Below are 26,198 nucleotides of genomic sequence, written 5' to 3'. Positions count from 1 at the left end.
AAATTTACGGGATGGGGTTAAAAAGAAACGAATGTAAAAGTTAGAAACATGTTTATTTAACTTAATAAACTAGTATAAAATAAATACAAAACGTATCTAAGGTAAATAACAATCGACTTTTTGACTTGATTGAAAATTCATTACACTTATCCTCCTGAAGTGTGTCAAAATTTAGTTTTTACACAAAAAAGTTAATTTCTGTTTCGTCTAATCCATTGTTCAGTCAAGTGTAAAAATATGGGTGTACACATCTTACTCAAAAATATGTCCCACAGCATCTTATTCCAGTGTAATAAGAGCGTAGTACCATATTTATGAGACGATTCTTTCGATACATATTTTTGCACTTGACTGTTCCGGTTTGGACATATTTTAACCTTTTGAACGCTACACGTCAAAAAGTCACTTACACGCCAAGGTCACGGGCGCAAGCGAGCGAATGTAAGCCTTACTTGAATGTGTGAAGGTTACTTTGACACCGTCCGCCATAACACCTATAGTTGTCCTTGGCGCTGTGCACGACTAGTAACGACGACTTTAGGTGTTCTTGGCGTTCAAAAGGTTAAATGAAAGGTTGATTAGGATCACAGAAAGGATGCCGAATGCGATAGTTAGGGTTATACAGGGTGGACAAATTTTTATTAAATATTTATTTATAAATATATTATTCAGGGTTGGCAATTGTATACGGAAGATAATTTCTGCCAAATGTCTACCACTAGCAGCAAGCAATTTTATGTCAAATGTTTCTGTTGTTTAAAACACGTTGTTTGCTCGATTAATTTTGAAAAAAAGTGATTGTGATTGGCACCCAAATTCCCCAAATTTTGCAGCTCGCGACTTATTTCTGTGGGGCTATCTAAAATTACGTGTCTATGCTAACGAGCTGATGAAATTTAAACAGTTAAAAGTGTTAAAACCGAGTATTCGACACAAATGTACTAAGATAATGCCAAAAATGTGCGAATAGATGCTGAACATTTGGGATGATAAGGGCTTACATTTGCCTGCTGTTAGAGGTGGACATATGTCAGACATTATGTTTCGCATGAATTTGCCAACCCTGAAGAATATATTTTTAAAACAATACTTAATAATTTTTGAACTTAATACAGTTAAAATTTAAAAACAAAATGTATACTTCTTATTTGGCCACCCTGTACTTAAACAAATTGTTTCATAAAAACACGAAACTTAAATAATTTAGGGGTACACAATTATACATATAACCAGCTGCGAACTTACGAGTTAATATAAAGATTTATTAGCAGAATTTATCTGTTAGTAACAAATATTGTAATGCCATTGTTTAATTAAAATCTTCGAGCAACGCCGGGAAGGGAGTCGGCATTCGCACTATTTCCCCTCTGCCGAAGCACATGCCCAACTACTGATGTGCCGAAGGAAACTTTCCAAAATTACGAAATTTTCCCCATAGGAAAGTTTCAGAAACTTTTCTCATTTTCGTATGGGGATTGAAAGTTTCCGAAACATTAAAAGGAAATTTCTTATATTTCTGTGAAATTTTCACGAAATTTTCGAGAACTTTTCAACTTTTTGGAAACTTTCCGCAACTTGTGTTGTGACTCGTCCGTACAGAAAAACAGATCGAGGTGTGCAATATGTGTCTTTGACGTGTGTCAGTTTCTATGTATTTGTGTCGTCATTACAGATTGAGTTTTGTATGTAGTGAGTGAGAAGTGCGACTGTGTGCACGTCCGAAAAACGGCAGAACGAATTGTACGGTAAGATATCGCTTGGGCTCCTCCCTTCCGACGTGTCGGAAGCCGGTGTTGCTCGAAGATTAAAATCAATCTATTGGCAAAATTCTACTTCCTTTAATTCAGAATTAGAAGAGTAAAATGACAGCACAAAATGATTTTTATTTTACTTGTGCAGATCTGTGTAAAACATGATCGAGGATGGCAGGGAGCCACATAAATAAAAGTACCTTAAATTGTAGAAAATTGAACGCCGCACGAAATATGTACAGTCACGTCTGAAAATATCGATACAGACGAAGTGCCAAAAACATGTATACACGACCTTATTGCTCATCAGTTAAGGTGTATACATATTTTTGGCACTTTGTCGTCTGTTTCTATATTTTCAGTCGTGGCCGTACGCGTCTCGGAAATGTCCATTTAATGTTTTTAATTCTGGAAATGAGACTATATAGCAATAATGTGATAATGATAAGGTAATTCAATTGATCACGTATTCGAGTTCATCGTTACTATTTTTAGCGTATAGTCATTGCCATACATCGGGGTTTTCGGTGCGGGGATGATTTGAGTAAGAGTAGAGATAAACAGATAGGTTAGTCTGAAAAAACGTCATATTATGCCTAATGAATAACGACCTCTATGCGAATTTAATACACCTTGTGAATCCTATGATACATTTTATTTTCACCTCACAAGCTCTTAAAGTTCCTTATCTTTCAAACACTTGAATAAAAATTGATGCAAATTTTGAGGAGAATTAACTTTCAAATGATGATTTTGAACGATAGGCATTCAATAACTTTCATTTGTATTTGATTTTTAATGTTTTACAGTTAGTATTTTCCTAGCGTTTGTGTGGTGAAAAAAACTGTTTCAATTGATAACAAAGTTTGCTTAGATATAAATAAAATATATTTTTTTTAATTTAACTTGTTTCTTAATTAATTATTCATTAGGTAGAAACTTGCTAGAATACATTCTGTTTTTTAAAGTTGATACCTTCTCTTTGGCTAATGTCAAACATTCCTGCACCGAAAATCCCGATGTATGCGCTAGTTTCCGCCCAGCTTTAGTTTTGGTGCAAAACTATTTTATTTTCAATTCGCCACTTGAGAAAAATCATTGTTATTATAAATATATGTACGAAAACATCAACACGATCGAGGTGCCAAAAATATGGTGTCCATGGGCGGCGGTAATCGCTTACCAACAGGTGATCCGTCTGCTTGTTTGCCTCTTCTAACATAAAAAAATGTATACATGACATTATGGGCCATATATTAGGGTAGTGTATACATATTTTTGGCATTTTGTCCGTATCGATATTTTCAGACGTGACTGTATTATAGATTAAGGATTGTAATAAATTCAAATGTGTGCGGTAAGGTAGGTTTATATTCAAGTTCGTCAAGTGGACAAAAATTACAGCTGGACGGAAAGTAGCGAAATGACCCTAGGAGACGTATTACAGATTAATATTTTGCGAGCGAATAATTATTTTCCATCGTATTTTCACGGAAACTTACGAATGTGTCATGCTATTTCAGTCAGTCTCGGTACAAAATTTACTGAGGTTGACTGAAGTAGCATGACATACGAGAGAGGTATGGGCATTGTGAATGTCATCTCGCTCTGTGTGGTAGGGCACAGCACAGCGGATGTCATTCCAGATCTAGAGCAGAGCCCAACTGGGGAAGTACCTCCACCTTACAGAAAATCGCAGCCAAATAACACTAGACCCTACTCATAGTGTTGTGTTCCTGCCGGTGGGTAAGGTTGCCAGAGCTCAACGAGGGGGGGGAGGGGGTTAGGGTCGGCAACGCGCATGTAACTCTTCTGGAGTTGCAGGCGTACATAGGCTGCGGATACTGCTTACCATCAGGCGGGCCGTATGCTTGTTTGCCACCGGCGTAGTATAAAAAAAAATACGAACGATCCCGAGAAAATACAATGGGAAAGGATTATTCACTACATCTGTACTGAGGTTGACTGAAATAGCGTGACGATTACGAACGTTTCCGAGAAAATACGATAGAAAAATAATGATGTAAGTGTGTAAATGGTGTTAGTATACCTAGACGAAGTAGGCGGCGAGCTGCGCCATCTTGTCCTTGGGCGGCTTGGGGCGGTGCTTGCCGCGCGCGCCGCCGCCGCCGCCCACGCGCCCGCGCCCCCGCCCCGCCGGCGCGCGCGCCGCCACCGCGCGGTGCTTCTCCAACTGCGCGCGAACACGATACATAACGTCGGTGCGAATTAAAAAATCGTTATGTGTTTTTGAGCTACTTTTCAGGAGACGAAAAAAACTGTTTATTTCTCTGTACGTATCATATTTGTTACACCTTTATTTTTTATATAAACGATCTATAGTTTTTACATGGTAAACATGAAGAAAACAAACAGTTTTTTCGTAGAAATTTATTATAGGAATTAAAAACCAGAATTTGGCTACATAGCGATTTAAGTTTGGTTCACTTAAAATAGTCATGTGCGAAATTGATACATGGCGATTTGTTGCCAACGTTCTGTAGCACAGGAGATGTTACATAGCGGATATTATAATGAGTTAATACAAGTTTTGTTGCTTGATTTTTATCATTTTAAAGTATTTTAGTTATTAATTACAAGTGAAGTTTTCCTTTTTTACTTAAATCAGTAAAAGTATCATTACTGTCAGAACAAATGTAAGATATATACTCAAACTAGAGGAATAAATCCAGATACCTGGTACCTATATATAATTTATATTTATTTTAAGAAATCCCGTATTCTTATTCAGAATCATTGAACAAACCACACTTTATTTTTTTAGTATTTAATAATATTATTATTATAAAAACTCAAGTTGATTTACATTTTTTACACATTAAGATTATCGTAAAAGTAATGGTAAACTTTGTGTACTTATATAATATATGTTTTTAATGATTGTAAGCCACTATATCTCGCTGGATCAATTTTTGGACGAGTATAATAAATATGGTACCTACTGGTTCATTAGCTTCATTCTATTCATGTCTTCGTTGTGGTAAGAGCTTGAATGTGGCGGTTTGTCGCATTTTGTTTTTATCAGGCATAATACTCAAGAAACTATCTGGCAAAGTTTCATAATAATAAAAAAATATGGGATCTAAATAATTTATAATTGTAAGATTGAGTAGGCCTTGCGTGCCCCATGCAGGTTATGTACCTAGTCAGTTGGTGAATAAATTGGAGGTTTGAATTATGTTAAATTAATAAATTTTAGGTTCAAATTGGACACTGTCAACTTCCATCATAGTGTGGCCTTTCTCCAATATGAGTTTTTCAATTTTGATAGGTACTCGAAGAAGCCGAAAAAATTAGACAAAGCAATGCTCAAGACTTTGTTTCTTTTGCTAGGAAGAACAACCATCAGATATGAGGTAAACTTTTTTATAAGCAGTGTCGTGTTAATTTATCAACTACCTCACTGTTGATATCCAAAAAAAAACACCATGGAACATTCTGTATGCGGATGATATAGTACTTGTTAGTAAAGACCTGAAAGAACTGGAGTCAACACTAGAGCAGTGGCGAGAAACTGAAAAATGCTGGACTGGAAATAAGCAGAAATAAGACGGAGTACATGCACTGTAACTTTTCAAAGTCTCCGAGCAACGCAACCATACATATGCAGGACACTCCTCTATCAAAGGTCCTTCCGTCGTCCTTTGAATACCTCGGTTCTATCCTGGCTAGCGATGGAACCATAGAACCCGACGTCTCGAATCGCATCAGTACCGGATGGATAAAGTGGAGAGAAAAAGGTAAAGGGAAAAGTCTACAAGACTGCGGTCAGACCAGCCTTGCTATTTGGTGCGGAATGTTGGCCCCTTAAAAAGAAGCAGAAAGATCAACTGCACGTAGCAGAAATAAAAATTCGTTACTCTGCTCGACAAACTAAGAAACGAGTACATACTTTCCGAGTATTTAAGACCAATTCCGGAGAAAATATGTGAGTGGAGATTCAGATGGTACGGCCATGGAATGAGACGCCCAAAAGAGAACAGTGCTTGACATTGAAACCGGACCGAGCGGACGAGGCAGGCCCCGAGACACGTGGACATCTAAAATAAACCAAGATCTAAAGTTAGCCCAATTAGATCCACAGACGACCCAGGATGGAATGGCCTGGCGAAGATTGATTAGGAGAGCCGACCCCAACTGAAATGGGACAAGGCGAGGACAAAGAGGAAGAAGAAGAAGTCGTGTTATGTTATACAACATTATGTTATGTTGTTCAGCCACAAAACAAGTTGCACACACACCGCCTTGTCTTTCATGCTATACATATATATTCATAGATATTTTTTATCTTTTTTGACATAGGGCATGTAGTTAGTTATGTATTGCCATTTTCTGTTCATCGTTCAGTTTGTTGCTCAGACACCAAGAGCTTAGGGCAGGGAAGGGCACTCTGCATGTCCATTGTGACTACTAGAACCGTTGAAGAATGTGTAAATCGTAGGTTTCTTGGGGTACATTATCTTCCTTATAGCCTATGCATGGATCACATTAATCTTTCCTCGGTTTGAAATTAGTCATTTTCTTTTCTTTTAAATTTTCAATAAATAATTTACGTGTAACTGACCCCAAAAAGGTTCTCTCAACATATGTCCAAATACTGTCTCGTCTACAAATGACTAGGGACAACAGGCACTTGTTCTAGCCACGGGTCCACAAATCTACATTTAGAAATTTTAGGTGTTGATGTTGGAATCATGCACCTATTAATTTTACGTATCTAAGAGGTACTTGGGGTGGAACTTTAAATTCCTAAGAGAAAAGGGGACGGTCGGTTCCTCTCTGGATATTGATATTTTGTAAAATATGTTTAAATAATTTGATGTATATTAACCATATCTATACCCCTAAGTTTGACTTTTTTCTATTTTTTTAAATAATGTGACAAATAGGCTACCTATATATTTACAAACAGACAGAAACAAATAAACAGATTTCATTTTTTTTAAATACTCCTAAATCTTATAATAATTAGAAATTCACAATAATTCTAACGTAGGGGCAGAGCTGTGGTTTATGTCCAACAAATAGTGTCAAAATATTTTCAATAATTTTAATATCCAGAGAGGGAAATGAGGACTACGGTAGGTAATTCACTCCACAAAAATTCGCCATGTGCAACATATTGCCATGACCCTCGACGGAAAACAGTGCATTTAAATTCGCTATGTGCCAAATACCACATAACTACTTTTTTCTTCCTAACTTTGTTCTGCGAGCACATAGCGGAATTAGTTATTTTTTAAACTAATAAAGATATCAAAAAAAGTGTTTAATGGGTCGACGGGGAATTAAAAAAGGAATTAAAATATGAAATAATCAAAAAATCATAAAAAAAACACATAGCGATTTTTTTATTCGCACCGACGATAAGAACCTTCTATGACAATAGTACGGAAGGTGGAGATAAGGAATGGAATCTCCGTATACCAAAAAGTGTCATCAAAAAACCTTAAATAGGTAGCGCTACAATACCTAGAATACTTGAAAAAAATAACAAATCGTAGACAGCGCACTTCACTCCGTCAATAACGCCTAGATTCTTAGCTACTCTAGCGCTACTCTGGAGAGGTTTGGAACTATTATTTATACTCGTAGCTGACCACGGGACACTTTTGCATAAGTTCTGCCTATGGAGATTGCGTTCCTTAACTCTACCTTCCATAGACAATAGTAGTCTATGTGCCTACTACATAATGAAAGGCATTAAAACACAGTAATAATTATAATAATTCAGCCTATATACGTCCCACTGCTGGGCACAGGCCTCCTCTCATGCGCGAGAGGGCTCAGGCTATAGTCCCCACGCTAGCCCAATGCGGATTGGGGACTTCACATACACCTTTGAATTTCTTCGCAGATGTGTGCAGGTTTCCTCACGATGTTTTCCTTCACCGAAAAGCTGGTGGTAAATATCACATGACATTTCGTACATAAGTTCCGAAACTCATTGGTACGAGCCAGGATTTAAACCCGCGACCTCCGGATTGAAAATCGAACGTCATATCCACTCGGCCACCACCGCTTCAGGGTACGATGGCCAAGTCTCAATATATTTATATAAAACATTAAAGAATTTTAATATTGATATGCGTCACTATAAGATGCTGTTAATTATTACGTAACAACTTAATGCTTCGAGTACGGAGATTCCAGACACAATTGATTTTCAATTGTTATGGACCACGATCGTGGTCTTAGAGACTGGACGTATTAAGACAGAAAGTCGCTTAAGTAGAGACTGAATAAATTAATAACCGACTTGGTATTACATGGATCTCACAACTTTTTACCGCAGAACAACTGAGTTGCGAGACTTGGTTTTTTTGACAAGTATTGTTTTTGATGGGATTTGATTATTTTTGCGCTACGACGCACGGTTTAGGAGATACAGCCATATGAAGATATTTTTGTTCCCCTTTAGGAGACCTCAAAGTAATAATAAAAAACACAAAAAATAAAAAAAAGCGTAATGGCATGCGTCGAAGCGCCCAAATAATCAGATTTTTGTTCCCCTTCAATACCCCACGCACTGAATAACCTATCACATTAGGACATGAAACAATCATCATCATTATCCTATTTTTATTATTATTCATTGCATGTTTGAGAAAAGCACTATTCATACCTCGGCGGGAAATATGGGTTTGCCCGCCTCAGACCTATCCTGTGTCTTCGGCCGGCAACCCCTTTCGTCCCGGCCTCTGTAGGAATGTACTATTATATTCTACGTACCTGTGAACTGAACGCGGGCTCGCAGTAAAGACAGCCAGTCATCTCCGTGAGAGCGGCCGGCAACGGCGTCCTTTCCGGCCTGTACTCCGCGGTGACCAGCTGCGCGCCGCATAGAGAACATTGCTGCTCGCACACCGACACGCGGATTGCGTCTTCGAACACGTTTATTATAACGTCGCATCTGGAAAATAACGAATTGTGAGTACAGTGAAATTTAAATTTTAATTAAAACTTTTAGATAAGAAATTACCCATGTTTCAATATTTAATTTGCAATTTGGACTTATAATTTAAAACGATTTTAGTATTTTACCTTATTCGTGGAAAAAAAATATTTCAAACACGCCGCGCTCGCACTCCACGCAGCCCAACCCGCCCGTCGGGTTCACGCCGTACAGACCATCGGTACAGACCTGTTACAAGCGAGCTTCCACTTGAGCGCGGCGGGGTCCAGCACGAGCACGCCGTGCTCGCACTCCACGCAGCTCGACCCGCCCGTCGGGTTCATGCCGTACAGACCATCGGTACAGACCTGTTACAAGCGAGCTTCCACGTGGGCGCGGCGGGGTCCAGCACGAGCACGCAGTGCTCGCACTCCACGCAGCCCGACCCGCCCGTCGGGTTCATGCCGTACAGACCATCGGTACAGACCTGTTATAAGCGAGCTTCCACTTGGGCGCGGCGGGGTCCAGCACGAGCACGCCGTGCTCGCACTCCACGCAGCCCGACCCGCCCGTCGGGTTCATGCCGTACAGACCATCGGTACAGACCTGTTACAAGCGAGCTTCCACGTGGGCGCGGCGGGGTCCAGCACGAGCACGCAGTGCTCGCACTCCACGCAGCCCGACCCGCCCGTCGGGTTCATGCCGTACAGACCATCGGTACAGACCTGTTACAAGCGAGCTTCCACTTGGGCGCGGCGGGGTCCAGCACGAGCACGCCGTGCTCGCACTCCACGCAGCCCGACACGCCCGTCGAGTTCACGCCGTACGCGCACGTCGGGTGCGTGCACGAGTTGCAACCGAAGCCCTTCTTCATGTCCCTGTAACAACATGTACAAGCTACATAAATGACAAATATACCGCGTTTTTTAACAATATCTGGGAGACAGAAAACATCAAAAAAGTCAAAAATGCGCGTTTTCCCAGAGATAAGATATAGCTAGATCGATTTTTCGTCCCCGAAAACCCCCATTTAGAATTTTTTAAAATTTAAAATTTCATCGGCTTTATACATAATATGAACTAAAGATGCAATGAATAGTGGCTTGGCCGAATACCGAATATCCGGCGGAGCCATCGGCCGAATAGCCAAATATTCGGCTAGAAATTTTACCTTGCACACAAGACAATATTACTGGTATAAACAGAGGTAAACTAATGATGGTTTTATCGCTAATAACCGGTCTCTTTCAGACAATATTTGCAGAGCAAAGAAAAGGCGGAAAAAACACAATAAAAATAGTACATTGTGCAACGAGGGGGGTAAGTGAAACTGTGGGTACGAGAGTGGTAATTCCCGGCAGCCGTAGTCTGGAGGGAATTAAAGACCCGAGTTTGCTATATTCTTACCCCCGGACTTACACACAATGTTATTCATCACACTTGCGAAGAAAAAACTAAATTTTAAGCGAACTAATTCTTAAATAAGGTGACATATCAAACATTCGTTCGCCATTTTGTATTTTCTTGGCAGGTGAAGCATCGAAGGCACAGACCTATTCGGCATTCAGCCACGATTGAAAATTATGAGTATGTAAAAATATTTTAATCGGCTGTTAAATTAATCAAATTAAATAATTTTAACTATAAACAAAAATATCAAATTATAAACGTCAGTATTTTAAAAGTCAAACTCATTTATGCTAATGAATAAGTGACATAATTAAAGAAAAAAACTACACTCCCTAGGGAGTTATAGCTTTTTTTACAATCCATAACTCCCGCGGGAACAATATAGGCTTTTGTCCTTCAGCACACCTGCATGAAATAAGATCTTTTTCGAACAAGTGTGATGAAAAAGTACATTAATTACTACAGGCGCAGTAAGGGGTTGCTGATGAGTAAGGGCTTGCCAGTCTCATCTCTATCCGGCTTCGCTACGCTCAGTCTATACCTATTCGGCTGACAAGCCCTTCTTTCCCGGCCGCTGCAGTAATGTACTATTTATCAACTAAAGAAACACTGAACAGAGAACCCGCCTAGCGGGTCGCTGGCAGTGATTGTGTTAAGGACAATAATCGAGGCATTAATGTATAGCGCCAGTAAACCTCGATAATACACATCTAACAAACAACAGTATAAAGTTTCCCCAATTCCCCGCTAGATGTCTCTGCACGTCAGTTAGATGGCGCTATCGTTGTGTTATCGTAATTTTATAAGGCGAAGCTCATGCACGCGCTCGTCGTGCCTCAATCTAATGAGTAAGGAAATTATTGGGCCTTGATGACATCTCGGCTATGCCCACTGGGCGGAACAGTTTTTGAAGGGCAAAGGTCGTCCCCTTGAGCTGCGCGCCTACTTTGCGCGTGGTTCGGGTGAAGCGATCTACCTGGTAAAATATATATAATAAACATGTATCTTTATTCAGTAATAAAGGACAATATTTGCTTACGTTTTTGTTTACATAGATATAGTTATTAATTAACTTAGCAAGTAGATATAGTACAGTACAGTTACATGGCCAACTACAGTCCCTAAGTCAATATGATAAGGTGTACAATTGGTCAATTAACTGCACTGTTTAGATTACAATAAAATAATATATGATCATCATATAGTTAACACATTAACTGCTGAGCTACGGTCGTAGCTGATAACATGGATTTCCCGGTATGTAGCGGAAATGCTTTGTGGAGGCAAAACGACGTGTCTTTGGCAAAAAGCGATATAATTTTTAGGGTTCCGTAGACACTTAGGAACCCTTACGGTTTCGCCATGTCTCTGTCTGTCCGAGGCTTTGCTCTGTGATCGTTAGTGCTAGCGGGCACATACATGTAAATGATTGATTTTATTTCGCCTCAGCTCTGTTTTATCAACGGATTACATGCTAAGATAGATCGTTTATTTACTGTTTTTCGATCTCTAATAATTGACCGAGCGTTAGCGAAGATCACCGTTTTTTTGAACAGTATTTGTTTGTTTTGTTAATAATTTTCAATCCCTAATAAATAAGTGGAATCTCTAAAAAATATAAAGAATTGGATCTCAAATTTGGCAGTTTTTGTACTTGGTTCGGAGCCCAGTCAACTTTGGGAACTACTGGTCTATGGTGCTTAAAACAATTGCGAGTTCGCCGTGATAATGACTCAACAAACTAAGTATTTTTACAAGATTTTATTTAACTTGTAATGTAAGTATGTATGTTTGTACGAGTCAAATCTTGCAAGTTAAATTTGACCTTGAATTTAAGCTGAAAATTTGCATACATATGTAAGTCGGGTGACAATGCAATATTATGGTACCATCAGGCTGATCTGATGATGGAGACAGGAGGTGGCGTACGTGTCGCAGTGAGAGCAGTGCCCTGTGCCATACTGTATAGTGAATGCTTGAGATTCTGTGAGGCGATGGATGCTAGGTGCTCAACTGTTCCAATTTAATTAGTTAATGTGCCATTATTGTTTTATAATTGTTAATGCTTATAATTATTATTGCTGTTAGTCTAAGTTTCGTGACGCATTGGTTCAACTGTAATGTCATGTAAACATTTCTATCAATTAAAAAAAAAAAAATATATATATATATATATAAAATAAATAAAAAATACTAACCTGAAGGGAGGGTGGTTGTAGCAGTAGGGGCACAGCGGGAAGCTCTTGCCCTTGGTGCCGGTGGACCAGGACAGCAGCTCGAAGTCGTCCAGCGGACACTTCAGCTCGCGGTAGATGCGCACCGAGCCGCTCTGCGGGAGCCCGTACGTGTCGTCGCAGTGCGAGCAGTGCAGGCGGGTGGGCTTCGCCTGGAATATATCATTTATTATAGTTTGGTAAGGTATTCATTCCATTGGACCGCTGGCAGAATGACCTGGAGGACTCTTCCTATGGAGTCTGCAGTATAGGGGCTCTCCTCCCGTCATTCGCTCGATATAGAACACGGGGTGCCCGGCTACAGGTTGACGTAGGTAATGACCGGTCACGGTTGCTTCGAGTTAAGAGGGAGCCAACGAAAATCTGCCGAGAATGTGGCTACGAGGCCAACACACACTTGGATCGTGCAGGCGATGGGCTGTGGAACGCCAAAACATGGTGGTGGCCGCGGAAATCAAGAGTGGGGACCTCTCGCTGCACAACTTCATGTCGGCCATGTTGCGCGGCAAGAGGGCACGGAAGGAAGTTGAGGCCTCTTGCGAAACCGTGATTTCCCAAAAGGAAGCAGCGGAGCTGTCCACGAAGATAAAGCAGATGCGCTACCACTCCGGCGTAGGCGGAGGGAGGAGAGGTAGGCAATATACCCTAGCCATAGTAGCCAACAGCTAGTTCCCCCCCCTCGTGGAGCCAGTGGGTTGGGGTCCACACGGAACGGCTCTGCACGTCTGGGAGGAGAGCCAAGCGTCCTGGTTCTCTTTTTCATCGGATAGAATGCCGCAAGCGATCCCATGACGCTCCCCTAACGGCAAAGAGGGTAACGCCGCAGGGGATGGTAGTGGGCATTCTCCTCCCCTCCCTCCGGCTAGCAGAGGGAGTTACGGGTGCAGCGAGTCCCACGAGCCACCCCCCAATGGGCTTCCCTAGCCCGGGGGTGAGATGCGTAAATGCATTTTCCGCAAATCGACAACCATTGTGCCTATTTGGTACAGCCGCTATCAGATATACCGGAGCGACCTAGGCGCTCAAAAATATCTGAACAAGTTGTTTTCATGTCCCGAACACCTTGGCCGGTCCGATATCTGATGACGACTGTTCACGAAGTTCTGGATCCTTCTTTTGGTGAGACAAGAATATAATATATATACAATAATTCAGCCTATATACGTCCCAATGCTGGGCGCAGGCCTCCTCTCATGCGCGAGAGGGCTCGGGCTATAGTCCCCACGCTAGCCCAATGCGAATTAGGGACTTCACATACACCTTTGAATTTCTTCGCAGATGTATGCAGGTTTCCTGACGATGTTTTCCTTCACCGAAAAGCTAGTGGTAAATATAAAATGACACTTCGTACATGATTTCCGAAAAAACTCATCCGTACGAGCCAGGATTTGAACCCGCGACCTCCGGATGGAAAGTCGGACGTCATACCCATTCGGCTACCACCGCTTTCAGAATATAGATATAAGTTTTTGTAAATAAGACTCAAATGTACCTGTATATATCTCATGTAACGTCTACATTTTCCACATCGGCTAAGTGCTTTCCCGCTCGCTTTTAGTGATGAAAAATTAACTTCAAACAGTTGATCCATTCCCTCAATGGAGCGGACGAAATATTGGAACTTTCTTCTAAATATCTCGGTGGTGTGAGCTAGGACTGCTTGGAAATCGGCTCGACCGATTGCGATGAGGTTGAGCTGCTCTTCGACGGCTGAACGCATGGTTGGTAGGACGAGTTCTGGGTCGATCTGAAAGGAACGTTAAACATATGTATTGTATACGCCGCGTTTTTTTTTAATTCCGTTAATTTCGGGGTATGAGTAAAAGTACGTTTAAGTTCAGAGTTAATTTGCAAAAATGTGTGTTTTTATTTTTATAAAGCAGGGCGTCGACAGCAAATTTATAAATATTATTTCAGAAATATACAGCAGGGGAGTGTCTAATTAAATTAGAAAAGAAAGAGTACTTCGAAATTAAACGTGGCGTAGGAAAAGGAGACCCAATCTCGCCCAAATTATTTACTGCTCTCGTAGAATACATATTTCGAAGACTATTGACTGGGCATTGTGAATGTCATCTCGCTTTGTGTGGTAGGGCGCAGCCAGTGGATGTCATTCCAGATCTAGAGCAGAGCCCAACTGGGGAAGTACCTCCACCTTACAGAAAACAGCAGCCAAATAACACTAGACCCTACTCATAGTGTTGTGTTCCTGCCGGTGAGTAAGGTTGCCAGAGCTCTACGAGGGGGGGGGGGGGGGGGCGTGTATAGGGTCGGCAACGCGCATGTAACTCCTCTGGAGTTGCAGGCGTACATAGGGTACGGAGACTGCTTACCACCGACGTAGTATAAAAAAAAATAGACTGGCAAAACTGTGGTATTTCTCTAAATGGAGAACGGCTTCATCACCTGAGTTTCGCAGACGATATAGTTTTGACGACAAAAGACCAAGACGAGCTCGTGTACATGTTGAAAAACTTGAAAACTTTACATCATGAAAGTAGAAAAACTGGTTTACAAATGAACCCCGAAATGTATTATGACGAACGGCGACGCTAAATCTACGACAATATCATACAAAAATATAGAATACTTTGAAGAATACATTGGTGAAGATATAAGGGGTCATCCATTAATTACATCACACGTATAGGGGGAGGGATGGGATCAAGAAAATGTGACATGTTGTGACAAGGGCGAGGGGGGAGTCACAAACTTTGTGACGTCACTTTAACTTCATCAGTATTTATTTAATTTTACCCCTCCCCCTTCTTGTCACAGTTGGTCACATTTGGCAAACCCTTCCCCCGCCTGGTGTGCCGTTACTTTTTTGGCAATTTTTTCAACAAAATCGGCGATGAGAATTAGGTACTATTCATATTTTATATTTTTGCCAAAAGAAATATTAGTAGGTAATTATAACACAAAACCGATTAGGAAAGAAAATTAAATAATTAACTGTACCGTACAACGAATAAAAAAATTAAATAAATACTGATGAAGTTAAAGTGACGTCACAAAGTTTGTGAATCCCCCCTCCCTCTTGTCACAACATGTCACATTTTCTTGAACCCCTCCCTCCCCCTAAACGTGTGATGTAATTAATGGATGTCCCCTTAGGGCAATAAAGAATCCACAAATGAAACGAATGTTATAGAGGATATACCTTCTGATAGCCGTGGACGAGGACGATGCCCAGGTTGGTGGGCACGAGGCGGCGGCCGCTGCCGACGGTCACGTAGTTCCGCTGGCAGATGTTGTTGATGTGCACGGGGATGGACGCGTCGGTGCCGATCCCGTGTTTTTCCATTAGGGTGATCACCTGAGACACAATACATATTCAATAATACCTATTGTAGCATGAAGAAGAATTCCTTAGACCGGTGAGGTAGTCCTAAAGAAGCGTACTTCGGCCTCGGTGAGGTAGCCTAAAGGAGGCATACCTCAGATTCAGTGAGGTAGTCTAAAGGAAGCATTCCTCAGACCGGTGAGGTAGTCCTAAAGAAGCGTACTTCGGCCTCGGTGAGGTAGCCTAAAGGAGGCATACCTCAGATTCAGTGAGGTAGTCTAAAGGAAGCATTCCTCAGACCGGTGAGGTAATCTTAAAGAAGCGTACTTCGGCCTCGGTGAGGTAGCCTAAAAAAGACATAAGTACCTCAGATTCGGTGAGGTAGTCTCAAGGAAGCATTCCTCAGACCGGTGAGGTAGTCTTAAAGAAGCGTACTTCGGCCTCGGTGAGGTTGCCTAAAGAAGACATACCTCAGATTAGTGAGGTAGTCTAAAGGGTTGCATTCCTCAGACCGGTGAGGTAGTCCTAAAGAAGCGTACTTCGGCCTCGGTGAGGTAGCCTAAAGGAGGCATACCTCAGACTCGGTGAGCTAGTCAGAAGGAAGCTTACCTCAGACTCGGTGAGCTAGTCAGAAGGAAGCTTACCTCAGACTCGGTGAGGTAGTCAGAAGGAAGCTTACCTCAGACTCGGTGAGGTAGTCAGAAGGAAGCTTACCTCAGACTCGGTGAGGTAGTCAGAAGGAAGCTTACCTCAGACTCGGTGAGGTAGTCAGAAGGAAGCTTACCTCAGACTCGGTGAGGTAGTCAGAAGGAAGCTTACCTCAGACTCGGTGAGGTAGTCAGAAGGAAGCTTACCTCAGACTCGGTGAGGTAGTCAGAAGGAAGCTTACCTCAGACTCGGTGAGGTAGTCAGAAGGAAGCTTACCTCAGACTCGGTGAGGTAGTCTGGCGGCGAGGTCTGGCACTCGACGAGGCGGTGCTCGTGCGCGCGCAGCATGTCGTCCACCGACAACAGAGGCACGAACTCGTCTTTGCCGAAAGCCTGTAATAGTTATGTGTTTTACAAGGGGGCAACGTTGTTTAACCGCTCGTGCTAATATTGATACCCGAGCAAGCGAAAGAATCTAAAACTGAATTTCGTTAATTTTTGGCGGAGCGGTGTTTTTTTTTATATTATAGTATAGTCAGCAAACGAGCAGACGAGCCGCCTGATGGGAAGCGGTCATCGTGGCCCATGAACGTAAGCAACATCATAAGAGCCACTTAAGCGTTGCCGACCCTTGCGAAGCCTAAATTCCCGCTTCTTGAAGAATCCCATGTCGTAGCGCAAAGGAAATACCTCAGGAACTCATTCCACATTCTGCATGTTCTAGGAGGAAATGAGGGATGCAACTGACCTGCCAATGCATGATCTCGGTGTAGCCAGCGTCCACCAGAGTGTTGCCGGTGTAGCTGAAGGTCTCAGTGCCTATCTTGAAGGTGATGGTGGTGCTCAGGTACTTGCAGTCGCGAGATAAAGTTGCGATGAAATGCCGCGTGACGTAGTCGTAGATACGCCACATGTCGCCTTCTAGCTCCGATTCGGCTGCAGAAAAAAGTTTAATTTATCAAATAATAAATTCACGTACTTAATCAAAGTTATAGGCAAATCTTTGAACTAGTAGAGTACCAACCTACTATAGTACTTTATGTGACTGCTACATAATAAAAGGCATTAAAATACACGAGTTTTTAATTTTTTTTCACGCATGTCACGCATTCGTTTTTTTTTTTAATTCACAGACAAACTAGAGTCGGGGGCCTATTTCCGTATCATTCGATACAAACTAACATGCGAGATATGTCAAAATTGTAGCAGCTGACATTTCATTTCGAACAAAAAGGCATCTCGACTGATATTAGAATAGAGGTCACATCGAATTGCTTATTTTTTCCGAGATGTTCCAAATTTGAATGTATAACCACATCGATTTTGATGTAGTAATGAAGCAATTACAACATCATCACAGATAAGAAATTTGTTGTAACAAAACAGTTAATCGTAATGTTGGCCATTATTTACGTATTTTGGAGGCATCATAGAGGGTTTATGATATGTGTGTAGATAAAATTGTTTACGACTTGTAAACATAGCAGTTTTTCGCTATACAATGCTTCACGTCGACTTCGCACATGATCGTAATTATTTATGAGCTTAAATAACAGTTTGCGGACCTCACTCAGTATAGTCATTAATTCATTATTAATATTATTTAAAATAAACTCCTTATTAGAGCTATAATTTTATTTCATTAGTACTGTTATTATTTTTATTTTATTTTGACGATCATGATAGAAATTCTTATATTTTTGACATCAATGCAAATTTATTATGTAATTGTCTTTCGTGAAATAAATCATCTAATCTAATCTAATCTATACACCGCGAACAATTTGAATGAATGACATAAATTGACAACAGACTTTTAGCTTTTTTTAATCATAGCCAATTGGTGATACAAGATGGAAATATCTGTCAACGATATTTGGCTAGCCAGACTCTATGGCACAATATGTCGGTTGACTCACAGGCGGGCCGCATGGGCGTGATGGGCGGGTGGTCGCCGGCGTCGTGGCCCTTCTTGGGTTTGTTGATGCCGGCCGCCACCAGGGCCCGCACTTCCGCGCCCCACTTGCTGGAGCTCTGCTGCTGCCGGAGGGTGCCCCTGCCGGAGGAAGACATATTTTAGAACGATTCCAAATATAGTTTACAGTACATATGGGGCTACTTTATAGCACTAGTGCGAGAAGTAGCATATTACGTTACTGTGTCGAACATTTAAAGGGCCATATGTACTGTAAAACGTTGTACGATACATGTGCGAATAGGTAATTCGCAACTCGTGTCGATTTAAAACACTCCCTTCGGTCGTGTTTTAATTTATCGCCACTCGTTTCGAATCTCCTATTTTTCGCACTTGTATCGTAATGTACTATTTTCTACTCGTCGACTGTAATGTTTGAATAAGATTTCGTATACCAAACTGTGGGTTATTTTTAATGTATGGGCTCCCAACTCAACTATAATATTAATTTCGAAACGGTTTAGTCAACTACAATGAAATGGTCCAATCATAGCTCGCCGCGATCAAAAGGACGAAACAAAACGATAGCTCAAATTAATTATTTCTGTTAGGTTGTATAGTAGAAACAATTGCTTCATAACTTTCATAAGTCATAAACGCACATGTGACACCCTTAATATAGCAACATCCATAGACTACGAGAACCGCTTACCATAGCTTGTTAGTTTCCATAGGCTACGGTTGCCAAAAATGGAGAAAAAACTGTCTAAAAATTGAATTTAGCGCAGAGCAAGTACCAGGGCCTCATGAGTTACGAGGTGTCGCCGACCACCCCGCCGGGTCCCGGTGGCCGGGGCGCGGACGAGTATGAAGGTATCGCGGCTGCTCGCGTTTCTTAAATAGCTATATACTTTTAGCTTGTTTACCTGTATGTTTTTATTAGTTTAATTTTTTTTTTATTGACTCGTAGAAAAAGTATTGTATACAATAGTGATATAATCAAGCTTTTCTGGACACTTGTACTGGACTGAAAAGCTCTCTAGTATATTAAGATTGTATAAAATACTAGTTTGACTTTAATGGGTTGGATTAAGACTTCGTATACCAAACTGTAATCGCATACTTTTTAATATGGGCTCCCAACTCAACTGAATGACTTCTTTCGAAACGCTATAGACAACTATAATGAATTCGACCAATCACATGTCACCGCGATCAAGAGGAAAAGACATCAACGCGCCATTATTTAATGAATAAGAAGTGCGTTGATGTCTTTTGTACTATCTTTTTATCTACTTACTGAGATACTTACCAAATTTTTATAAATTATTTAAATTCTAAAGTAAAAAAAGCATTATTTTAGTTGACTCGTAGAAAAAGTATTGTATAAAATAGTGATATAATCATGCTTTTTAATCTCTTACCTACTTAGGCAACCCAGCAAACTTAGTGACCTAAACACAGTACTCGACTGAAAAGCTCTATATTATATCATCATCATCATTGGCCTTCGAGTCTATTACAGACTATACAAGCAGTGTCAGGCAGGGCGACAACGTTTTTCATATATTATATCACACTTCTTGCAATAGGACAACAAGATTAATACATAAAGCCAATTACAGGAACTCACAAGTAATTACAAAGTATACAAAAAAAAAAGTAATGCTAAGTCGAAGCACACACACATGCGTACAAAGTTAGAAAAAAAATAAAAACACAATTGAAAATGAAAATACATAAAAGCCATTAAAATAGACCCCAGTTGGTAATGAATTAAATTTAAAATCAATAAACTCTTTCCCCCTTATTCATAAACGTCTACTAAAATTACGATACCGCTAATAATCGTTTGTTCCTTTCCATCATACCAATACGTCGGAGCGGGACAAACGATTATTAGCGGCATCGTAACTTTAGTACACGTTTATGAATAAGGAGGTTTATGTTTCAACTGTCTAAAAATTATTTTGAATATACAATTTTTTGGCAGGTTAAGACAAAGACTTACATCAAGTCGAAGTTTTCAGGGTAGCTCGTGGTTTCAGTACGCGGGTACGAGATATAACCTTGAGTGTACAACCGCTCAGCCACCTAGAGAAGGAAAAAATATTTGAATTTCCATTTAGTTTACTCGCCCACCGAGGGAGACCGACTCACACTTATTCCCTGATCATATTAAAGAAAAACGTGGCTGTGACATAATCGGACAGACAGACGGACATGACCAATCTATAAGGGTTCCGTTTTTTGCCATTTGGCTACGGAACCCTAAAAACGTGAATACCTGCATAGCTTGATGTGGAGACATTCCCAATCCAGCGCTAGCGACCCTCATCAGCTCCACGGTGTTCAGAGCCGTCGGCCGCGCTTTCACCTTCTCTTTAGCCTGGACTTGTATTACTCTGTTAAACCAACAACAATATTATATAACCAACAACAATATTAATTAACCAACAACAATATTATTTAACCAACAACAATATTATTTAACCAACAACAATATTATTTAACCAACAACAATATTAATTAACCAACACCAATAAATAATCAATCAGCAAAAGATAACTTGGTTCCAGCTTTAATTTGATCGATTGTTGTATACCAATTTTTATTATTTAGTTTAAGTTGGTTTGTTGCCGACAACATGAACTTTGTTGCCGCAATGGATTTTCTAATTTAATTTGAAATTTTCAGATCGGCGCATAGAGGTACAATAATATAGAGATGAATGGGGGAGGGGCTAGATAACCGAACGAGATGCATTTATGGAACTTTTAATAGGAGTAGCAGAGAAAGCGCTATTATTGTTTGTCCTTGTCACAGTACGGGAGCCTATTACTCAGATTTCGCTATTCGTCTGTCTGTCTGTTTGTCACCAGATTGTATCTCATGAACCATGATAGAACTTAGACAGTTGAAATATTCACAGATGACCTATTTCTGTTGCTGCTATAACAAAAAGTCCGAAACGAGTCCGACTCGCACGTCCGGTTCTTTTTTACCCCCCACCGCAAATTATGGTGGGCAATAAATAACCCGACCAAATTACGTAGGTTGTTTTTGGTATGTTACCAGGAATGTTAAAACGTTAGGCTTGAGTCGGTCAGGACCGAAGAACTAAAAGGAACGAAATCCCACCACCGACCGAAAGGAACGTTCATCTTAAGCGCTCTTAATCGGTCTCGGTCCTTTAGTTCGACGTGTTGCCTCTCTATCGCACTTGTAAATTCGTACGTAAGTATGACAGGGAGGCAACACGTCGAACGTGGTTCGCGGTAGGCCCTCTGTAGTCGGTACGTCGGTACCTATTAACAAATCGGTCGGGAGCCAATGATCGGAATAAGTAAAGGTCAAGAAAGTCGCTCTCTCGCGCTCTCGCTCTATTTATTTGCGAGCGACAGCAAGATACATACCTAATCATCCTCATCAGATCTCGAGATTTGCTCCTGAACTAAAGCAACTAAAAGAACGAACTAGTTCGTTTGACCGAGATCGGAGCGCTCTTTCTAAAGATCGAGCGGGCACAACTCTATAAAACGTGTTTTTAATTTTATCGCATTGCGTATGTTCTGTCCCTCACGGACGCATAACATTAAATCAGAAGTAAAATACCACATATTTGTAAATACATTGAAACAACTACTAATAAATAAAGCCTACTGCTCAATAGATGAATTTTTAGAAGAAAAAAAATATTATTTACAGTACATATGGGGCTACTTTATAGCACTAGTGCGAGAAGTAGCATATTATGTTACTGTGTCGAACATTTAAAGGGCCATATGTACTGTAAAACGTTGTACGATACATGTGCGAATAGGTAATTCGCAACTCGTGTCGATTTAAAACACTCCCTTCGGTCGTGTTTTAATTTATCGCCACTCGTTTCGAATTTCCTATTTTTCGCACTTGTATCGTAATGTACTATTTAGGAGTAGATTATAGATATAATTAGAGTTGCCTTTGTGTTATGTTCATTTGTTTCCATTCTTTGTTATTGTTATTTTGAAATATTTAAAACTAGTATGTATTTAGTATTAAGATGTATATAAATAACTAATTTGCTACACCCTGTTAGGGTTCATGTTTCATATATATATTATTTTGTATGTTGTACATGAATGCAATAAATAAATAGTATAGTATAGTAGATCTATACGATCCTACCATCTATGGATCGGCATGACTTTTTTGACGACCCGGCGTGCCTCCGCCGGCGTGGCGGGGACCTCTAATACACCGAATATTACTTAAACGGATCGCCATTATTTTTGTTACATTCTTTATTATAACTTATTTCATATCTGAGTTGTAAACTACGTCCAAAAGAGAGGTATGGGCATTGTGAATGTCATCTCGCTTTGTGTGGTAGGGCACAGCACAGCGGATGTCATTCCAGATCTAGAGCAGAGCCCAACTGGGGAAGTACCTCCACCTTACAGAAAATCGCAGCCAAATAACACTAGACCCTACTCATAGTGTTGTGTTCCTGCTGGTGAGTAAGGTTGCCAGAGCTCAACGAGAGTGGGGATTAGGGTCGATAACGTCCATGTAACTCCTCTGGAGTTGCAGGCGTACATAGGCTACGGAGACTGCTTACCATCAGGCGGGCCGTATGCTTGTTTGCCACCGGCGTAGTATAAAAAAAAATCCTGTAGTAAAAAGTCAGGAACTTTTAAAAGTTATAAATGAACCCAATGGTCATATAGCACGAAAAACCGATTCGTGGAGCAAATGTCTACTGGAGTCGTGACCATGGGGGGAGGAACGTCCTCAAAGTAGACCCCAGATGCGTTGGGACGACGACATCAAAAGGACTGCGGGGAAGAAGTGGCTCCAAGTCGCACAGAACCGTGACGAGTGGCATAAAATGAAGGAGGCCTACACCCGAAGGGTAGAGAAGGACTAAAGAAGAAGAAGAAGAAATGAACCTAAACTTACTGAGCTTCCTTAATCTCCTTGATCCCTGACAAGAACATATTAGCAATGTCCTTATCGAAACTTCTCACTCTCTTCCATTCTAGCGGCAGCTCTCTCCCTTCAGACGTCGAGGCAGTTACTCGCAGCACCCAGTATGTTTCTGGCTTAAATGTCTGGATTTCATCATGGCGTTGGACGCAGAAACCGAGGGTCGGGGTCTGGCATGGCCCGTACGATATTAGGGAGGCGTCTAAATCACCATATCTTCCTGTAATAAAAAAAAAATATTATAGGACATTATTACACAAATTGACTAAGTCCCACAGTAAGCTCAATAAGGCTTGTGTTGAGGGTACTTAGACAACGATATATATAATATATAAATATTTATGAATACTTAAATACATAGAAAACACCCATGACTCAGGAACAAATATCCATGCTCATTACACAAATACATGCCCTTACCAGGATTTGAACCCGGGACCATTAGCTTCGTAGGCAGGGTCACTACCCACTAGGCCAAACGGTCGTCAAAAAAGAAATATTTAAGAAATATTTTTCTACATGTGGGCCTGCCATGCTTACGTTTATGACCCATATGGAATATTTTATCAGGGTAGAATAGGGAATATGGTAGAAACTACATAAAATTATCTCATTAACCTCATAAGGCTCAATGTACTTTTTAAGACCATCTAAATGCAGTCACAGTCTCAAAAAGGACATTAAGCCTTATGAGGTTAATAAGCGGGTCCACACAGAGCGAGCATACGCGCGAGGCAATTTCCTCGCGCATAAAACGGCCAGTGTAGACTTGCCTCGCCTAAGGCCGCCTGCTCAGGCGAGGAAAACGCGCGCGCAGCCTCGGCCGAGGCACGTCTAAACTGACCGGTTAGTGTGTGAGAACATTGCCTCGCACATACGTGCTCGCTCGCTCTGTGTGGACCCGCCTAATGAGATAATTTTTATAGCTTCTACCATATTCTACATCTAAATGCAGTAATGCAATGCACATTCTCTGTTCCTGTGGACCACTAATGTCACAAAGAAGTACCCATTTAGGGCGACACGTATTGCAACCCTATGAGGTACAGAACATTACCCAAGCCCAAAGAATCTGGAATTTCCTGGACTCAACGGGCATTAGTAATGAACTCTAAAGGGCTGTCATAATAGATCACTGCTTGGTCGACGTGGCACTCAAGAGCCCACAAAACCCCAATAATAATAATAAATCCAGTCATAATGGCCTCTTTCTTTTAGTTTAGAGCATTAAGTTTTCAAATATAATAATTATTAATGTTGCCTTTTTATATTATTCTGTAAATTAATTTCACATGTCTTAGGACTTACCTACAAGGTCTTAGTAAACGATAAAGATATATTTAATTGCAAAATGTAGTGGTAAACATGATCTTTCGGGAGAAATTAACACATTTACTGCTAGACAAAAAACGGCGCACTACCCCAGAAACCGGTCGTCTATAGCTGTGCGTACAAAACAACCTGCCCAGCGGGTTGTCCGGCATCTGAACAAAGTTCATGAGCGTGCACCAGGTGGGTTCCTGGCAGTGAATGTGTTAAGATATGAGAAAAAACACAGTGCAGACACATAATGCCTTATTTAACTTATAAACCTTATTTTATACATTCTCTATATACACAGAGCTCTTTGGTAAACCTTGAGTCTGGATTTTTCAGATTCAGCTTGAGACCATGTTTGAGGGATAACAAATCTTAACACTAGCATTGTAAGTTAATGTGTTAAAGAAGAATTCCCACAGATTTAAGTTTTCTTTGAATTACCTTGAAAGTATTTAGTCTGAAACCGTGTAAATGCACATCCAATACGCAAATCCAACTCCTGCCGAGCATCAACACTGCGGGACTCATTCTCATTAGGTCGCACCAGATTCAACATGGCCGCTTTGATGTCTTTATCCGTAATGGCCGAGAACCGGGCTCTATAGGTCACGTTTGGGGAACAGACGTCTCCTTTCATGTATGGTTGTACACAACTCATGACCTGAAATAAAAAAAAATCTGATAATGCTAGATTCTAGTTAGAAATTTAAAAGAAAAGAATTAAAGGAAACGAACACAAGGGAAATCATGACACATAAAAAAGACAGTTAATATCTTACTTTTTTTTATACCTTACCATAAGTAAGCGGCTAATATAACCTATGAACTCCTGCAAGTCCAGAATTGTCACATGCATGCTCCCAATTGTTTTTTTGGAAACAGACAAATTCAAATATACCTTATATTTGTAAAGAAAAATTATCATGTGTTTGACCCTCAGTGAACTCTTTTGAAAACAGACTGTATATTTAGGAAACATTTTATAAATGGACAAAACAAGTGTAGGATATTAATGTGCAATTATCAGCTATAAGCTGTCTGTGCATTCATATATAATAATAATGTGTATTCTACATTCGAGATATAATATAAACCTTAAAAGTAAAAACAAACCTCAAAACAAATATTCTCCCCCTCTTTATCGCAATCCAGCCACAGCACAAGGTAGTCGCAGCCCCTGGACTCCTGGGCTAAAAACGCCGGAATCCGCAAACGCGGCATCGCTTCTTTTTTCTCCGTGCTACAGCTGAACAGCTCCACCGGGTCCACCTTATCCCAGTTATTGTATTTCCCCGTGAAGTCTAAACTCATCACATGACCACATACAGAGGTCATTTTATAATGCACCGGCTCATTTTTAAATGTACCATTCCATTCGTGAACAGAACATGCAGAATTTGATCCTAGAAATTAAGATTTACTTAATAAGAAAATTGCTGGACATGCCGTCAGCGTACAAATATACACACACTAATGACACACACATACCTTTATTAGTGGTACACTTTCCATTACTCAATATATTAGCTAAGTTCTGAGCCAACGATGGCTTTTCAGCCACCATTAATACAGATTTCATAGTGAATTAATGCATAAAACGAGCTCCCACATTGATGATTAGATCCGATACATCCGCCATCATTTGATTTTGACAATTTTGACATTCATGATGAAGAAAGACATTCACTATCCTGCTGTAAAAGTGAATAAATGAAAAAAAAATGTAAATATATGTAAAAAAATGTAT

At 40.6% G+C, this 26,198-nt stretch overlaps 1 protein-coding gene and 1 non-coding gene across 2 annotated transcripts; one reads left to right on the top strand and one right to left on the bottom strand.

The window, feature by feature from the left end:
• Positions 1 to 36: 36 nt before the first annotated feature.
• LOC133525128 (DNA topoisomerase 3-beta-1) lies at positions 37 to 26,163 on the bottom strand. The gene is made up of 15 exons (XM_061861383.1): positions 25,940 to 26,163; positions 25,565 to 25,854; positions 24,893 to 25,112; positions 23,105 to 23,351; positions 20,448 to 20,565; positions 20,172 to 20,254; positions 18,165 to 18,301; positions 16,994 to 17,181; positions 16,522 to 16,638; positions 15,475 to 15,630; positions 13,804 to 14,058; positions 12,276 to 12,463; positions 9,393 to 9,545; positions 8,505 to 8,685; positions 37 to 3,945 (listed from the first exon to the last, which is right to left on the bottom strand). The coding sequence occupies exons 1-15, from the start codon at positions 26,028 to 26,030 to the stop codon at positions 3,802 to 3,804; spliced, it is 2,568 nt and encodes an 855-aa protein (XP_061717367.1). The 5' UTR covers positions 26,031 to 26,163; the 3' UTR covers positions 37 to 3,801.
• On the top strand, positions 10,909 to 11,056 carry LOC133525363 (U12 minor spliceosomal RNA). The gene has a single exon (XR_009800564.1). It is a non-coding gene; the product is annotated as a U12 minor spliceosomal RNA (small nuclear RNA).
• Positions 26,164 to 26,198: the final 35 nt, after the last annotated feature.

The sequence above is a fragment of the Cydia pomonella genome, chromosome 14, assembly GCF_033807575.1.
Source record: "Cydia pomonella isolate Wapato2018A chromosome 14, ilCydPomo1, whole genome shotgun sequence".
Taxonomy (NCBI): domain Eukaryota; kingdom Metazoa; phylum Arthropoda; class Insecta; order Lepidoptera; family Tortricidae; genus Cydia; species Cydia pomonella.
The sequence above is the reverse complement of the archived record's forward strand: the minus strand, read 5'-3'. Positions and strand labels throughout refer to the sequence as shown.